The sequence below is a fragment of the Cydia amplana genome, chromosome 18 (genome assembly GCF_948474715.1).
Source record: "Cydia amplana chromosome 18, ilCydAmpl1.1, whole genome shotgun sequence".
Taxonomy (NCBI): domain Eukaryota; kingdom Metazoa; phylum Arthropoda; class Insecta; order Lepidoptera; family Tortricidae; genus Cydia; species Cydia amplana.
Window position 1 is genome coordinate 2,416,590 of NC_086086.1, and position 17,972 is coordinate 2,434,561.

Genomic DNA, 17,972 nt, shown 5'->3' on the forward strand with positions numbered 1-17,972 from the left:
ACAGTATGTATTAGTTACTCTATGGTTTACTAAAGGCGCTAGTGCTGCACTCTGGCGGCAAAACACTGCAGTAATACTCCATATTAGAGTAAGAGAGAAACATGGCCGCAATTTGCGAACTCCGGTGTTTGCGTTAGGCCTTCTGTAGGCAGCACAGAAGCCCTTTGTTTATTGACGAGTATAAGATTTTTCATTCAATGTATGGCCAAATAAAGAAATGAAGAATCTAAACAAGATCGTTACATTACTGATACATTGCAAATAGGTTGATTAACGAAAGCTGGCACGAATGGAGCGAACGAAACTTTCATTGCATGAGTGACACCTGTATCTCAGTATCCACACGTATGTCACAGCCACCATTATATTGGTTAATGTGATACACACAGAGATATTTTTTTCATTCACTCATTCATTCCATTCATGCCAGCTCTTATTATTATTATTATTATTTATTTAATTAATAAAGTACAGTGATATTCTTAACTATAATCATAGCCCCGCAAAACTCAACAATGAGTTTGACTGTGGGGTCATCAGTCTCTGGTTAATATGTAACTTAATGTAACTTAAAGTAGGTAAATTAATTACTACAATGTGTCATGGTAATGTTTTTTTAACATAGATTTAAATTTGGACTACTTGTTTTCGCGTCTTATAGCTTCAGGCAAACTATTAAGTATGGAATTCTTTTTCTAAGTGTTCTATCCCCGTAGTAGTTATTAATTCTAGGAACGGATAGTTTGCCTGTAGTCACAGCCTTTGTGATGTATGTATGATTAACTGGTGTTAAGGAATCCGCTGAGTTAGACTCTTGGTAGCTATGGTTATTGATCGCGAGTAGGTATTTATGTTTTAAACTAACTGGTAAAATATTGCAAATTTTAAATAGTAGTACAACGCGCGCGGTTCCATAGGTACGTCGTTTACATTGCCGCTGTGTGTAGGGCAATTCAGGAAGCGGGGATATTGTGTAATTGAGTCTGACCATGCAGCCATTTGCTATGGAAAGTAGTTTGTAACAGGGATGTTGCGGATGCAGATTTTTTGACATCCGCGGATGCGGATGCGGATATTTAAAGGCTGACATCCGCGGAAGCGGATGTCAAGATTAGGTACTTAGAAATGTCAAATATACATTTTTAGTATTTTTTTTATTAAAAAAAAAAACAAAACGTTTAGTATTTGAGCAAGAATATAGGTGCGTTATATTGAATAAACAGTAACGTCGCCGACTTTTCTGGATCTAGACGATTTCGTTATCCCGGCTCGCAAATCAAGAGGTGTCCAGGGTTATCCCGGCCCATTTCAAGAGGAGTCCAGGGTTATCCCGGCCCACTAACATCGTCGTAAGCAGAGCCAGCCATACGAAGCGTCAAGCTCGCCAGGCCACGCCAGCAGCAGCAAGAATGCCGGACGCGAACTCGCACCGGACCGGACGAAGACGGAGCAGAGGACGAGTGTGGCCCCCGCGAAGTCCACCGATACCAGAAGAAACCGAGCTGTAGGCCCCGCGTATAAGGTACTAAATGCGTAAAGCCTTAAAAATAAACCTACAGTAGTTTTTTTTTAGTAAAAGTTATCGCTGGATATAGAGATCATAAATTATAAATTGTAAGTGTCGAATCGAGTCCTCAATTAATTATTTCGCAATCATCAACACGCGCCGAGTAGTAAGGTGCGCGAGTCAGCAAAACGCGAGTAGGTCGCGTGCCACTCGTCGATTTATAGCAAGTTTTAATATTAAGTGAATGAAATTTGATACTCACACTTAGAAAATTTTAACCACATTAACTAGTTGGTCTGAGTAAGAATTAATATTGATACATCGCCATCGATTAAATAATTAACAACTCAATTCAATAAAATTATTTAATTGTTTCTTAGTAGGTAATGATTGATACTTTAGCTACGTGTCGGACTGATCACCTGATATGCAGCGAAGGTTTGATTTATTACATCATTTTTTTTTTAAATTTTGATAGTTAAATAACAAAGTTTATTTTATAGAAAGCTTACATTACGATACAAGTTTGAGAAGTTTTAAGGAGTTTAGGCACATTTATTTATAAAATGTGACCTTATAGCTAGAGCACTAGTCCTTCGTACTTGATCATAGCGTGATATACAGTATCCTCCGTGAAAGTTGTAGGAGACTTATTGTCTTAATGTATTTGTGTCTCTAGGTACAGGCAGAGCTGTACAGCCTGGCCTGATATGCCGCTATTATTATGTTTTAGGGTGACCATGCCCTCGGGTAGCCAATCCCACGTGTAGTTATGAAGTTCGGGTACGCACGGGAGCGTAGCCCATGATGTATTGATTATAGGGTGACCATGCCCTGGGTAACCATTCCCATTGATTTTGTTAGGAGTATATGACTCCGTCTTAATACGGCATTAGTTTAACTTAATACGAGGTTTAGGTACAGGGTACCGTAACTATATACAATTAAAGTTGAAGAATAAATATTTTAAAGCTGAAGAATAAATATTTAAAGATGAAGAGTAAATGTTTTAAAGATTTATATTTTTGAGAAAGATGATAATTAATATTAAAGAAAAACTGATAGCAGATGATTTAAAGATACAGGTTTACATTTTTGAGGACGAAGATAATTAATTAATATTTTAACAACATTTTAAGTAATGATATTTTCTTATTAGCAAAACATTTTTTTTTTCCCCTTAATAGTAATACGACACTTACGACGACACATAAGGACCAATCTAAATAAAGATGGTTTCATTATACCTACTTATAAAATTTGTTAACATTTTTTTTTTATTTTTGATTTCAGAAAAAATTGTAAGCAAGCAACATGCGTTAAATTTTTTCTTCTTCTTATAAGGAGCGATGTGAGTTTGTTGATGTAAACAATTTGTGTAAATTGTGTCTCAATGGTCATCGAGGTAGATGTTTAATGAGATTGAAATGTGCAACTTGTCATGAATTACACAACACTCTGTTGCATTCGCCAAACAAAGGTAAGGTAGCTAATGTTTCCTTGGCTGATGAACCCTCTCAGAATGTAAATAATAAAAGCAAATCAAATGATGGTTGTTTGCCTACCGACTCATCCATAAATGTGAGTTTGTCTGCTAGACCTCGGAATGCAAGTGTATTGCTTCCGTCTATAATTGTGAAGTTGAAGAAAAAGGATGGTACCTTTACTCATGCTAGAGCACTTCTAGACTCTTGCTCGCAGATACATTTTGCCACTGAAAAACTGATTGAGGAAGTAGGTATTTCTACATATGATACTGATGAGGTAGTGACTGGTGTGTGTGAAAGAGACAATAATATTGCGCAAAAGGCTGATTTAGTTATTTACTCTACCGTGGGTGATTTTAAAGTTGATGTGTCATGCTGTGTGACAAGGAAGATTACTTGTGCCCTTCCGCAGCAAACATTTGACACATCTCAGTTTGATATTCCATCCTATGCCCAGTTGGCTGATGAGAAGTTCAATGAATCGAATGAGAATTCACTATTATTAGGTGCCGACGTCTTTTTCCAGGCGTTCCAGTATGTGTGCCGGCAGCTGACACCTGTGGGTCCATATTTGGTGAAGACGAGGTTCGGTCATATTGTAGGCGGGGCGCTGCCCTTCCCTGCTGGCAAGAAGTCTATAAGTAACTATTGTGTTACATCTAAAGGTAATCCTATTGATTTTAATGTAGCTAGGGATGATTTGCAACCACCTTTCCCATGTGTTAAACAAAGTGAGGTTTGCTTGCTGTCAAACGATTGTCAACCTTCTGAAGACATTGTTGATATAATGTCCAAATTTTGGGATTGTGAAAAAGTACCTGACATCATTAGGGAAACCGGTACAGAGGTTGAGCAGGCGGAACAGATTTTTCAGGAGTCAGTTAAATTAGAAAATAACAAGTTCACTGTAGCCATGCCGGTGAAGGTTGAGTTGGATAAGTTAGACTTAGGTGATTCTTTTAGTAGCGCCTTGCAACGACTTTTCAATTTAGAAAAGCGGTTTTCACGCGATCTAGAGTTGGGTAAAAAGTATAAAAAATTCATACAGGATTACATTGACCAAGGTCATGCTAAATATTTTGACATGTCTAATTATGACTTAAGTGCAGGCAATGTCATGTTTCTGCCCCACCACCCTGTGATTAGTTCCAGTAAAACGACACCAGTTAGGGCTGTTTTTGACGCTGGTGCTGTCACAAAAAATGGTATATGTTTAAATGACATTTTGTTAAATGGTCCGGTGGTTCAAAAGGATCTCTTTGAAATTCTGATTTTGTTCAGAACTTTCAAGTATGTATTATTGTGTGATATAAAGGCTATGTATCGCCAAATTTTGATTGAGGATAAGTATCGTTGTTTGCAAAATATCTTGTGGCGCGATTCTCCTGACGAGTCAGTCAAATGTGTACAGTTGCAGACAGTTACATATGGTTTAAAGAATTCTGCGTTCTTAGCATGTAGGTGTTTGTTAGAATTAGCCCAAAGGTATGAAAGTCAATATCCCTTGGCTTCGTTCGTGTTGAAGCACACGTGTTATGTAGATGATATTCAGTGTGGTTCTAATGATTTGAATGAGTTAGCGCAGATGAAAAAGCAGTTGATAGGGATAATGAAGTTCGCTAGTCTGTCTCTGCACAAATGGTGTTCTAATAACCAAGAAATTTTAAGCGACATACCGGTTGAATTGCATCAACTCGATAGTAGGAGCTTTGATAAAAATAATGAATATGTTAAAACTCTTGGATTGACATATGACGTCATTACTGATACTCTCAACATGAAGTGTCCTGTTAAAGAGGTTCAAGAAAAGTACACGAAGCGTCAGATGCTTAGCTTCATAAGTAAATTTTTTGATCCTTTAGGATTATGTGGCCCTGTGTTAGTGCAGGCAAAGATATTAATGCAACAGGTTTGGTTTGAATCGTTGAAATGGGATGAGGTTTTACCTCAAGGTCTTAACAAAAAATGGGTTGACTTTGCCAATAGCTTAGTTCAAATGTCCAGCATCTCGGTCGCTAGGAATATCAATATTCAAGGAGCGCAATCCTTAGAATTAGTGGGATTTTCTGATGCTTCTAATGCTGCTCATGGATGTTGTTTGTACTTACGTGTCATTGATGCTGACAACAAGGTTTCGGTGAATCTTTTGTGCTCGAAGACGCGCATCAATCCTAAGGCTAAATCCTTGACCATCCCAAAATTGGAACTGAATGCTGCCCTGTTACTTGCTATTCTAGTTCGGAAGGTGTACAATGCTCTGTCCTTAAAATACTCAGTGAGTGCTCACCTTTATAGTGACTCCATGATTTTACTAGCTTGGTTAAAAACATTACCAGTTAAGCTTAACGTGTATGTAGGTAACAGAGTTGATAAGATTAATAAGCTATCCTCCGACTTTGAATGGCATTATGTAAATACGCATGATAACGCCGCTGATATATTATCTCGTGGTGTAGAGCCCCAATTATTGGAAAAATGTGACATTTGGTGGCATGGGCCAAAGTTTTTGTCTGACCCTACTTACCATCATAAACCTGTAGAACATGACATTTTAAAATCTGATGTACCAGAGCTAAAACCTACAGCTGAAACCTGTCATACTTGTGTAGATGTAAGTTCTAGTTCGATTGATGGTTTGATACATAAATATTCAAATATAAACAAATTGACAAGGATTGTAGGTTATCTCCTTAGGTTTGTATTTAACTGCAAAAATGTAAATCTTAACAAACGTCAGGGATATTTATCTCCCCAAGAATTAGACTCTGCGTTGCGCATGATAATTAAATGTGAGCAAAGAAAGTTCTTTTGTATTGATATTGAAGACTTAAATAATAAGTTGCCATTAAAGTCTGGCTTAAACAGTTTGCATCCTTTTCTTGATTCTGAGGGATTGTTACGTGTAGGTGGTAGATTGCAAAATGCAGGATTGTCCTATGACCAAAAGCACCCGATTATATTGCCCAAAGGTTCTCATGTCACAAAAATAATAATTCATAATGAACACTTGAGGTTAAAACATGCTGGTGCCACTTTGTTACTGAGTACCCTAAATGAAAAATATTGGATTTTGAATGCCAACAGAGAATTAAAGTCCGTTTTGTATAAATGTATAAAATGTTTTCGACTTAAGGCAAGAAATGCTACTCAATTAATGGGTTCTCTACCACTTGATCGTGTAAATATGACTCGTCCATTTCAAATAGTGGGCACGGACTATGCCGGTCCTTTCTATGTAAAGCAGACTAGAATTAGGAAACCTGTGATCACAAAGGCTTATGTTGTGATTTTTGTATGCTTTGTTACAAAAGCCATTCACGTTGAATTGGCATCTGACATGACAACCGATACTTTTTTAGGGTGTCTAAAAAGATTTATATCTCGTAGAAACAAACCTACTAAAATATATTGTGACAATGCAGCCTATTATAAGGGCGCGGAAAATGTTCTTAAGGAATTGTATGACCTTCAAAATTCCGCTAATCACCAATCAGCTGTGGTTGACTTTTCTAGTTCTGAAAGAATATCCTTTCATTTTATTCCTTCTTATTCCCCAGTTTTTGGTGGTTTGTGGGAAGCTGGTATTAAAAGTGTTAAATATCACATGAAACGTGTAATTGGTAACACGGTGTTTACCTATGAGCAAATGTACACGATTTTGGTTCAATTCGAAGCCATTTTGAATTCTAGGCCGTTGACCCCTATGTCTAGGGATCCTAGTGATATGACTTATTTAACTCCTGGACATTTTCTCACTGGTAGTTCACTGACTTCTTATCCAGAAACGGATATTACAGATGTAAATATAGGTAGATTAAGTTTTTGGAAACAATGTGTTCAATTGCAGCAACATTTTTGGCGGCAATGGCATAAGCAATACTTGGTTATGCTGCAGAGTAGGCCAAAGTGGAGAAATGAGTCTCCCAACTTAGAAATAGGCACTTTAGTTTTGTTGAGGGAAGATAATGCCTCTCCGTTGTGTTGGCCAGTAGGTCGAATTGTTGATGTTAAACCTGGTAAAGATGGTAAGGTTCGAGCCTTGCATGTAAAAACAGCAAAAGGTTTCATTGTTAAAACGAGTGTTACCAAGGTGTGTCCCTTACCAATTGATTACAGTTAGGTAAACTGTTTTATTCATTTGTTTATAATTTAGCGATAATGCTGAAGTTGGTTAAGGTTTAATTTTTGTTGTTTTTTAACATTGTAAGTGTTGTTTTTTGGCTAGGCCCCCAACATGTTCATAACCGAACACAAGTTATATTTATATTAAAACTCTTTAGGTTTTTTACTGTACTCTTGTCTATGATAGGAAACAATGGAATAGAAACAGTAGAAGAGATTGAGTTGTCATGATGTAAAAATGTAAATTTTGGTGGAGCTGAAATAAATTTATTTTAATACAAGTTGCAGTGAGTTGTTTTGAATGTGGAGACACGGTCAGGACCAGGGCCCCTTTAAATTGTCTCGCACAGCCACCCCGGCGGTGATAGGAACTTTCGGGGGAGGTGTAATGTGGTAAATGTCCACTTTTAGTGTTTAGCAGTAACGCTTTGGTTTACTGCGACATATACGCGTATTGCTTGTATCAGCGATAACTTCATATGTATAAAATAGGCAAACCATCGAATAAATTGTGCATTACTATACCTACACTCGTCTATTGACTCTAAACCTCTATACTACCCTTTTACCCGGCTCCGCCTCAGCGAATAGTATAATCTAATATATTTATAATATTATAAGGTAATGACGAAATTACCTAGCACCTACGCCGCCGCTAAGACGTTCCTGTACCGACTTGTTCGACATCCGCATCCGCATAAGCTCCGCATCGATTTTATGCGGATGCGGATGCAGATGCGGATGTTGAAAATAATGCGGAAGTTCCGTGGTTGCGGATGCGGATGTTCGCAACATCCCTGGTTTGTAACCAGCCAGCCTATTATGGATAGCTTTATCCATCTTTATCCACGTGATAAAATAACTGTCACTGTTTAACACCGTGGGAAAGAAAGTGACGGACACCGTTTTATCACAATGTCACGTAGACAAGAACGACCATCATATCCGTACAGAGTAACTTACATTAGTGATAGCAACCATGTCTGACGACTTGTCGCGGGAGCTTTGCTGGACGACGCTAGAGTCCCGGCCGTAGCCTTGTCCAGATCCGGTCACACCCACCATTTGTCTGCTTGAAGCTATAAATTAGAACGTATATTGTTTAGTTTGGGGTTAGATTGATCTGTGTAAGATAACAGTGTCCGTATAGCCGCAACAACAACGTAGGTATTAAAAATAATTTCAAATGAAAATTGACCCGAATTTGGTAGCCAATTTTCGGGTAATTGGCAAATTCCATGGCTAAAAATGGCGGGAAAACATTTATATCGTCATTGGCAGCTTGAGATACCGGGCCTTGTGCCTGGGCCTTGGAAATGTTATGTAATGTACTAACTAATCATATATTTACCTGAAAGCGGCCCGCTGCTCATAGAAGAGTTCCCTCCCATGACATTACTACTCATAGCGTTATTCCCAAGCGCGCTCAAATCATTATTCAGGTTCAGGCCAGTGTTCACATTGACCCCGACATTGGCAGCCTGGCCTACCTGGGCTTGTGCCTGGGAAGGGGATGTTATGTACTAACTACTCATTGAACGCTCCCGCTGCTCATAGAAGAGTTCCCTCCTATGACATTACTACTCAAAGCATTATTCCCAAGCGCGCTCAAATCATTATTCAGGTTCAGACCAGTGTTCACATTGACCCCGACTTTGGCAGTCTGGGCTACCTGGGCTTGCGCCTGGGCCTTGGAACAGGAAGGATATTTACTAATTACTCATATATTTACCTGAAAGCGGCCCGCTGCTCATAGAAGAATTCCCTCCCAAGCCTCCCATGACATTACTACTCATAGCGTTAGTCCCAAGCGCGCTCAAATCATTATTCAGGTTCAGGCCAGTGTTCACATTGACCCCGACATTGGCAGCCTGGCCTACCTGGGCTTGTGCCTGGGAAGGGGATGTTATGTACTAACTACTCATTGAACGCTCCCGCTGCTCATAGAAGAGTTCCCTCCCATGACATTACTACTCATAGCATTATTCCCAAGCGCGCTCAAATCATTATTCAGGTTCAGACCAGTGTTCACATTGACCCCGACTTTGGCAGTCTGGGCTACCTGGGCTTGCGCCTGGGCCTTGGAACGGGAAGGATATTTACTAATTACTCATATATTTACCTGAAAGCGGCCCGCTGCTCATAGAAGAATTCCCTCCCAAGCCTCCCATGACATTACTACTCATAGCGTTATTCCCAAGCGCGCTCAAATCATTATTCAGGTTCAGGCCAGTGTTCACATTGACCCCGACATTGGCAGCCTGGGCTACCTGGGCTTGAGCTTGGGCTTGGGCTTGGGCGGTGAGGACGGTGGCCAGGTCGCTGGCGGTGAGGCCTTGTTGGAGGAGCTGGTTTTGAAGGGCGCCCAGCCCAGTTAGACCTAGAGCCTGAAAAGAGAAGTTGTCTTAATATGGGATTCTTGATGTAGATTTAACACATTCAGTGCCGAAAACCCGACTATCGGGTATTTTATGATTTCGTTCCCAGGCGGGACGACCCGATAGTCGGGATCGTGGTACTACAGCTTTATATGAAGAAATTTTTGTGGCCTGGCGCGGATGTCTTGTTTGGCTGGGTGGCAATTAATGTGTTAAACAGTACCTATATAAATTAAGTTAAGAAGTATATAAATTAGCTTGCATGAGTTGCAGGGGGGCGTCACTTAATTCTGCAGCTTACTGTACCTACTAATTAATTACTTAGTTACAAGTAAAGTTTTTACTTTTAAACTGGTTTTCTAATAGGTAATTATAAAATAAGTTTCTTGTGTGGTGCGACAGATCTACAAATCGTCGCTATACTTACTCAACCTCATATCTGCAACAATCATTTGATGGAAATGTCGCTTTTCTTTCATTCGGAATACGGGTGTTTTTGTCATCAAATGAGTGTTGCAGATACGAGGTTGAGTAAGTATAGCGGCGAAATGGAAATTGCACTTCCAATGACGATTAGCGAGAAACAGCGATGAGCGAGTTTTTTCTCCGTCACCAAAATACTATGTTTATATTATTCTTGTATCTTCGTTGTTCTGGTTGTTGCCGTTTTGTTTTTTTTTGACACAATAAATTAATATTGCTAGGGACTTAAGGTCCACTGATTAACTAAATGTCCATGTTGGTGTTAGTACTACATACCTGTAATCCCAATCCTCCTCCTAAAGTGTTGGTAGTGAGTGGATTAGCGGCTAAGCCAGCGCCTAGTCCGTTCAGGGCCACACTAGCCGTCGGCACTGCCCCCAGTACTCCCGCCCCCAATGAAGAGTTAGTATTATTCAGGTTCAAGTTAGGCCCATTGGAGTTCTGAGGCAGATTCCTCGCTACATCTCTTAGGGGTTCTCCGTTAGGTCCTAGGCCTAAGCCGATGCCTTTTAGACCTTCCGGCAGCCTAAATTCAGACTTTTCCGAGTTGCCTCGGTCCATTCGGACTGTCATTCGACGTTCATATAACATTTGCTTGTCGAACATGGATATTGCCTGTAAAAAGAAGGAATAACACCAATTTTCGTTTACACATCAATTCAAAAAACGCAACTAATCACACGACCGAAAAGTCTAAATACTCAACAATTTTCAGCTAATATTACAACCGGAACTTTATTTTCAACTCCTTCTGCTTGTAATATTATTGTAAATTGTTGTTCAATACAATTTTAGTGAGACGCGAAACTCGAGACATCTATAGGGCTATGATGGTCGACTGTATAAATGATATAGTTGTATAAATGATGATAAAACTGACATTTTATCCAGTTTTTATTGATTTGTCGTCTTCTCCACTTTTGACAGCGATAGTCGTTAAACGATTAACTGCAGAACATGCTCGTTGGATAATATGTCATTTGTCTACTTTTCCAACTTAAACTTAGTTGATAAGTGGATAAGTTAAATGATATAAAAGACACTTGTCTAGATTTATACATTTTTATAACATTCATACCGTTTTGTCCACTTTGACAGCGATAGACGGTAAATGGCTACGTTTGTTGGATAATTAGACATATAGTCGATTTTTGACGGCTAGCCTTTGATTAATTTATCGTAGTGCTCACTGGGCACGACAAGGTGCTCTCATGGTATAGAAGTGGTGAAAAATACAATTTTTAGGGTTCACTCGTGCGTCTGCCTGTCCGTCTGTCACAGCCTATTTGTTGTCCCGGAATTTGCCACGGCTCATGGGAGCCTGGGGCAGCTTGGCAGCTAATCCCAGGAACTGGCGTGGGCACTAGTTTTTACGAAAGCGACTGTCATCTGACCTTCCAACCCAGAGGGTAAACTAGGCCAGTATTGGGATTAGTCCGGTTTCCTCACGATGTTTTCCTTCTCCGAAAAGGGACTGGTAAATATCAAATGATATTTCGTGCATAAGTTCTGAAAAACTTATTGGTACGAGCCGGGGTTTGAACCCGCGACCTCTGGATTGCAAGTTGCATGCTCTTACCGCTAGACCACCAGCGATTTTTTAAGTACAATAAATAGGTTAGAAGTTATTTAAGAAAATAGCCAAAAAATTACCCCCTCTCCCCACTTTTATCTCCGAAATTACTGGGTCTAAAATTTTGGACTCGCACTTGGCCGGTATAGTTTTTTTTTCCAAATATAATATATACTATTTGAACTCCATTTGTATTCATATAAGAATATCATTACATTATTTGTAGGGATGGCAAAGATATCATTTCTTCTTGGCAGCTGCTGCCATGGAAGAAAAGCATCAACAAAGAAAAATTCAACGACGTGCCATAAGGGATACATGGAACCCTTTGGATATGCCCAACGAGGAGTTTCGGCACATATATAGAGTGCTCAAAGACTTGGCACTCTATGTGTGTGCCGAACTAGACGCCGACCTCAAACTCAACATGGCGACGGATTGCCGGCACATCTTAAAGTACTTAATTATGCCATTACTTACTTTCAAGAAACTGGTCAAAGCACACTTTCTCGAGTTGCAAAAGGGAAACCACCCCCTCACTTAAACTCCTAACTAGCTCATAGGAAATCAAATAAAATCAATAAAATAAAATCAATAATCTAAATCAAAGTTTAATTAATTACATACACGTACACTCATACACAAACAATTTATATATATTGTATACAGTCGCACACATCTTGCAACCTATTCTTAGTTAGCCGTATAGTGAAACAGACCGACCGGAAAGAAAAATATATAAATAAATAAATAAATAAAAAAAATATATATATATATATGTTTATGTTATACGTATATCTATATATATATAGAAGGGACCAGGCTGAAAATCAGCGCTGGATATATGCATGCCACATATCTAGCACGAGCTGAGACTGGTACCCATTGCCTATAACAATATGAAATTTAAATTAATGTTAGTTCCTACCTACTATGTTTAAGGTGTTTATTCTAATTGTAAGATTTCTAGTTGTAAGAATGTAAGATTTCTAGTTGTGGCAATAAACTGTTTTTTATCTTTTATCTTTATCTTTAATTAAAGATATAATGTTGCACTGAGGACGTCACTTTCTGAGAACGCCACTTTCTGAGGACGTCACATTCGGAGTTCGTCACTTTTTTAGCATAGGTACGATTTAACAGTATAAAATACCAGCACGAAAGATGTATGTAATGCCAGCAACCAGATTATCTGTTCGACATACGGTCGCTTTTATATCCTACATACCAACACCAATCTCTGTTTGCCTTACGCCTGACTGGTAGAGAATTCCATTTGGCAAGACGTCCTATGTTTCGTGCAATAAAGTGAAAATAGAGAGATTAATAATAATAAAAAAACAATCTAATTATGTTTAAATCAGAGTATTTAATTCAGAATACTTAAAAACTACAAGCACCAAAACATTTAGCCACAGATTGGAGTAAGGCCGGAAACAGCTTCGATTCCATACACATAAGGGCGCGTGTACACGGTGCCGCCTCCGCGCCGCCGCCGCACTTTCGCGCTATGTACACGAGACGCGTAAAACCCGCGGCGGCGGACTATACTTGTCTCGTGTACATAGCGCGAAGGTGCAGCGGCGGCGCAGTGGCGGCGCGGCAGCGGGCTTTACGCGTCTCGTGTAAATAGCGCGAAGGTGCGGCGGCGGCGCGGCAGCAGCGCGGAGGCGGGACCGTGTACACGCGCCCTAAATGTTTCGCACAGTAGAAACTATGATTTTATCATACGCCGCTGTGATTAGCTCGTGAAGGTATCACGGCAAGCTCGCTGACACCAGTTGAAGGTCATTGCAACATATTTACATTTAAACGGACTGTCGCTCCTTTTGTGACAACATATTCTTCAGCATACCGCGTCTTCTGTCATGTCTCCATAAACTCTAACGTCTTTTTTATCTGCGTATAAAATCAGCTCTTGCAGTTTTTTTTTTCAGACAATATTTCCTCTCATGTCACCTGTGGAGAATAGGCGTCCAAGGATTTTTTCTTCATAGCGTTGCCGAATTTCAGAATATATGTTCAGCCATCAATCACTTCTGCGTATGGAGTGATCCATACTCTCATAGTTCTCATGTTCTGCATATATTTAATGCAATTTATTTGTTTGTTTTCTTCCTATAGGTATATGTTACGCAATGAATTTTTAAATTAATATTACATTGTACTTTTAGCCTGACTGACAATGAAAATCTATCATGTCGCCGATTTGACATCGCTGATTTTTTTTCTATAGATGGTCAACCAAACCTTGTCAGTAGAAAAAGGCGCGAAATTCAAATTTTCTATGGGACGATATCCCTTCGCGCCTACATTTTTCAAATTTGCCAACTTTTTCTACTGTCAAGATCTGGTTGACCAAGTATAACACTTGCACTGCGTGGGCTATCAATATCGCTGCAGACTTTACGAGTAGCAAGGACCTAGGACCGCCTTAGATTGCGATGGACAGTCTTTGCATCAGGAAAAATCCGGAGCGGGGGTCAAGGCTCCTTTCAAACAGGCGAGGTCCCAGCTCCCGGAGCATCCCGAAGTCTCGACACCGAGGGAGACGAATAAATACCCGCTCAGCGCCGAGTATTTATCTTTTTAGGGTTTCAGGAAAAACGGGACCCTATTACTAAGACTCCGCTGTCCGTCGGTCTGTCTGTCTATTTAGATGATATATTTCTGTTGCCAACAACAAATAATAAGTACTAACAACAAAATAAAATAAATATTTAAGTGGAGCTCCCATACAACAAACGTGATTTTGTTGCCGTTTTTTGCGTACCTAATGGTACGGAACCCTTCGTGCGCGAGTCCGACTCGCACTTGGCCGGTTTTTAAGAGACGCCGCATGCTCAGCAGCCGCTCCTGCCGACCGCATTGTACGACTAAGATGCGGGGCGGCAAAAGTACTGACGCACGTGGCGTCCCACAGTAAGCACTTACCTCTTTCCCACGGCACCAGGGTCTAGCCGTCAGGCCTTATGCCGTCCGATCGGCTAAAGCCTGGCGGCTCAAGCATACATGGGATATTAGGTAACTCTGACAATAAGGCTCTCCTAACGATGTCATTAAGAACATGGTGCCGTGGGAACCTCCCAGCGCAACGGCAGCAGCTCAAGACATGGTGGCCGTTGCTCCCCACAGTGGAACCGTAGATGCATTGGTGGGGTTGGCATACCCATGGCAACCTATTAGGCGGAGAGCAACGGCCACATGCATCGAGCAGTTGTCTTAGTAAGGTGGCTAAGTTTGGGGAGGGCCTACAATTTAGTTGATTTTGACAGATGGTTTGACGTATAAAATTCACCGTATTTGAGGTTAATAAGGTCTACTGTCCTTAAAATTTTGTATGAATTTACAAGCAAATATGAGCCTTCGTTAATTAAGTATTGCAGCCGGTTCTACCTTAATTCGATAATGTAGCTTATTTCAAAGACTATAAACTCTAAGTACTTAGAAATAAAGCTTCAAAAGCTTTAACCGTGGATAACTTTTAACTATCAACGTCACATGTGGATAAGTGGTGATAGGATGTCATTCGTTAAAATACGCTTTAAGTAAACTTGTTTAGAATTGATTTTTCAAAAGCTCAAACCACGGATGATTTTTATCAGTCAATGGCAAAAGTAGATAAGTGGTGGAATGTGATTAAGTAATCTATTCTTTAAAATAGGCCTTAAGTCATCGAGATTAAAATTGATTTTTCAAACGCTCAAATCATGTCACGCTATCGTTAGTCACTTGTACTTTATCCTCGCGTCTTTTTACCACATTTAATCACTTATCAGGTATTTCACATATCACGCAATAAATGATTAATGATTTGGTGACAAAGCATCATAGCCCTCCTAGTATCAAGTAGCGGTACTGATAATTCCGCTACTCGATGCTAGATGTCGACTACGAAAATAATAGCCGTTTTGGTACCAAAACTGATGTATATATATATATATAAATCATTTATTCCAGACAACAACGATCCATAGGTATGTATACATTTGAGATAATATTAAAAATAAATAAAATTAGGTATAGGTATAACATAAAAATTCATGACTAGACATTAAAATTAAATTAAACATAGCATTTGATAACTGATATTGATAGGTAATAATTAAAATTCATTGATTATTAAAAGATTAAAATTTTAAAACTATAAAATAGAAATTAAAAATTAAGGTTAAACACTGTAAATATATGCGCAGTCCAATTCAATTAAAATGTCAAAACTTAAAACTAAAATCAGTAAAAATAGGTATATAATATAAAGATCCATGACTAGACATTAAAAATAAACTAACTGAGCATTTGATAATTGATAAAAAATAAAATTGATAAGTAATAATAAAATAAAATAATAACATTATTGATAAGATTTACTTTAAAAATTATAAGCTAAAGTTTAAACGCTCTAAAGTTATGCGCAGTCAAGTTTAGTTAAATGTCAAGACCTAGAACTATTCTTAAGTTAGGATAATGTGGGAACATGGAGACTATCCCAGTGCCTTGCTATAGGACAATCTAGCCTATTAGCCACCAGACTTAGGATGCTGTTGGAGCTCTCACGTACGCGGCGCATAAGGGAGGCGGCTCGTTTTCGCATTATGGCATGAAAACCATCTACTCGCGTATCCGCAAACATACCCGAAGCGCTACAGAACTTAGGAAGACCCAACAGCATCCTAAATATGTTATTGTACTGAACGCGCAAGGCGCTGACTGCCCTGAGTATAGTTGACCCACAGGCTGCAAGTGTAAAAGGATTGGCAATATGCCTTAAACAGAGTTATCTTAACTTCCCTTGTACACCGAGCAAACCTGCGAGCCACCATGTTACCCCGGACAGCCAACGCCCTGCGCTCCCTCTCAACGTCTAGATCATACGAGAAGTGAGCACTTTATGCTTACCATATTTCTCTATGGTTTAACTAGTAGCTTCAGATAGTGTACGTTATAGCTGGTCAAGCAAATCTTGTCAGTAAAAAAAGGCGCGAAATTCATATTTTCTATGGGACGATATCCCATCGCGACTACATTTTTCAAATTTGCCGCCTTTTTCTACTGACAAGATCTGCTTGACCAAGTATATTTACCTGCACGGCTTCAACAGGATGGTCGTACTCGATAACGGCGAATCCCCTGCTGTTGCCATCCTTGTCTACCGCCAAGTCTATGTTGCGCACTTTGCCCGCCATTTTGAAGATTTCCTTTATTTTGGCACGATCCGCTTTGTAGTCAAGCTGCAAAGGAAATTGGTAAGAGCATATTACTATTACAACCGTGGCCTATTTTATAAAGCTACAAGTTACAATTTACAAGAGGAAGTCTCGTTCTAACACATAGGGTTAGAAAGAGACTTCCGCTTGTAAATTGTAACTTGTAGCTTTATAAAATAGGCCACTGAAGTGATTTTTTGTAAAATAAAAAAATCTCGCCCACCGAAGTTTAAACTAGCTTTTCAGCTATACTCATAAGATTTATGTTAAATCTTATGAGTATAGCTGAAATATTGTGTTATTCGGAACCAATACAAGTGTACCGACAATATTAAAAGGGATTCCAAAATTTGTCATCAGGCCAATTGGAAATAAACTTTACATTGACACTTCACACCACCTAGCGGTCATATTTCGTCGTTGCGCTTTCCAAAACTGATATGTGCTCGATTTTTGATTGACAAATAGTTACCTAGCAACAAAACACATAAGGTTATAATTCATTTGATTAAAATCGCGCACATATCAGATTTGGTAAGCGCAACGACGATTTGTCGTAATAAACGCGTTTTGTTAGAGAGTGAATCTTCTGTACCTAGTACTATTATTTATTCTGTGGCATAGGCTCTCAAATTCTTAAAGCTGGAGTAGGAACTTACATTGGCAACAAAAACTTTCTTGACTAGTGGCGGCTGAACATTGATAGAGTCGAGGAATTCCAGACTGAGCCCATATGTGTTGAAATTCTCAGGCTCCCGGGGTTTCATCATTCCCCAACTGGAAATAAATACATTACAAATTTTAACTCAACATTTTCATTCATATTGACACACACTGAAAAATATTGCCTGTACAGTTACCTGCAATAATATGTACACAACACAGGCCGCAAAAATATGTGACACACTTTTCGCGCTACAAATATTATGTCAGATATTTTGCGCGTGCGGCCCTCGTTGTGTAACATATTATTGGTGGTAACTATACCTTCACAAGTATAATAATTAGTAAATGTAAGCGTAAACGAATATCGACAGTTGATAAATCGAATATCGTTAGTGTTAGCAGGGGGGTGTCACTCCGCAGTTTAGGTACATTTGGCCGGCGCGCCCATCGGACAGGCGTATGGCAGTGGGCTGCCGCTCGGCGTGCACGATAGTCGTGTCACGTGGCGCTCGCGCAAAATTGAAAATACACAATGGCTTCGAAACTTAC

General features: G+C 39.4%; 1 protein-coding gene across 1 annotated transcript in view; it reads right to left on the reverse strand.

Annotated features, from left to right (window-relative positions):
* Positions 1–17,972, reverse strand: part of LOC134656287 (heterogeneous nuclear ribonucleoprotein M) — a 29,257-nt gene that overhangs the window by 7,632 nt on the left and 3,653 nt on the right. Inside the window, exons 5-9 of the mRNA XM_063511805.1 lie at positions 17,417–17,534; positions 16,635–16,781; positions 10,254–10,592; positions 9,239–9,503; positions 8,080–8,195 (exon numbers count right to left, since the gene is read on the reverse strand). Coding sequence (XP_063367875.1) covers positions 8,080–8,195; positions 9,239–9,503; positions 10,254–10,592; positions 16,635–16,781; positions 17,417–17,534 — 985 coding nt within the window. The remainder of the gene's footprint in view (positions 1–8,079; positions 8,196–9,238; positions 9,504–10,253; positions 10,593–16,634; positions 16,782–17,416; positions 17,535–17,972) is intronic.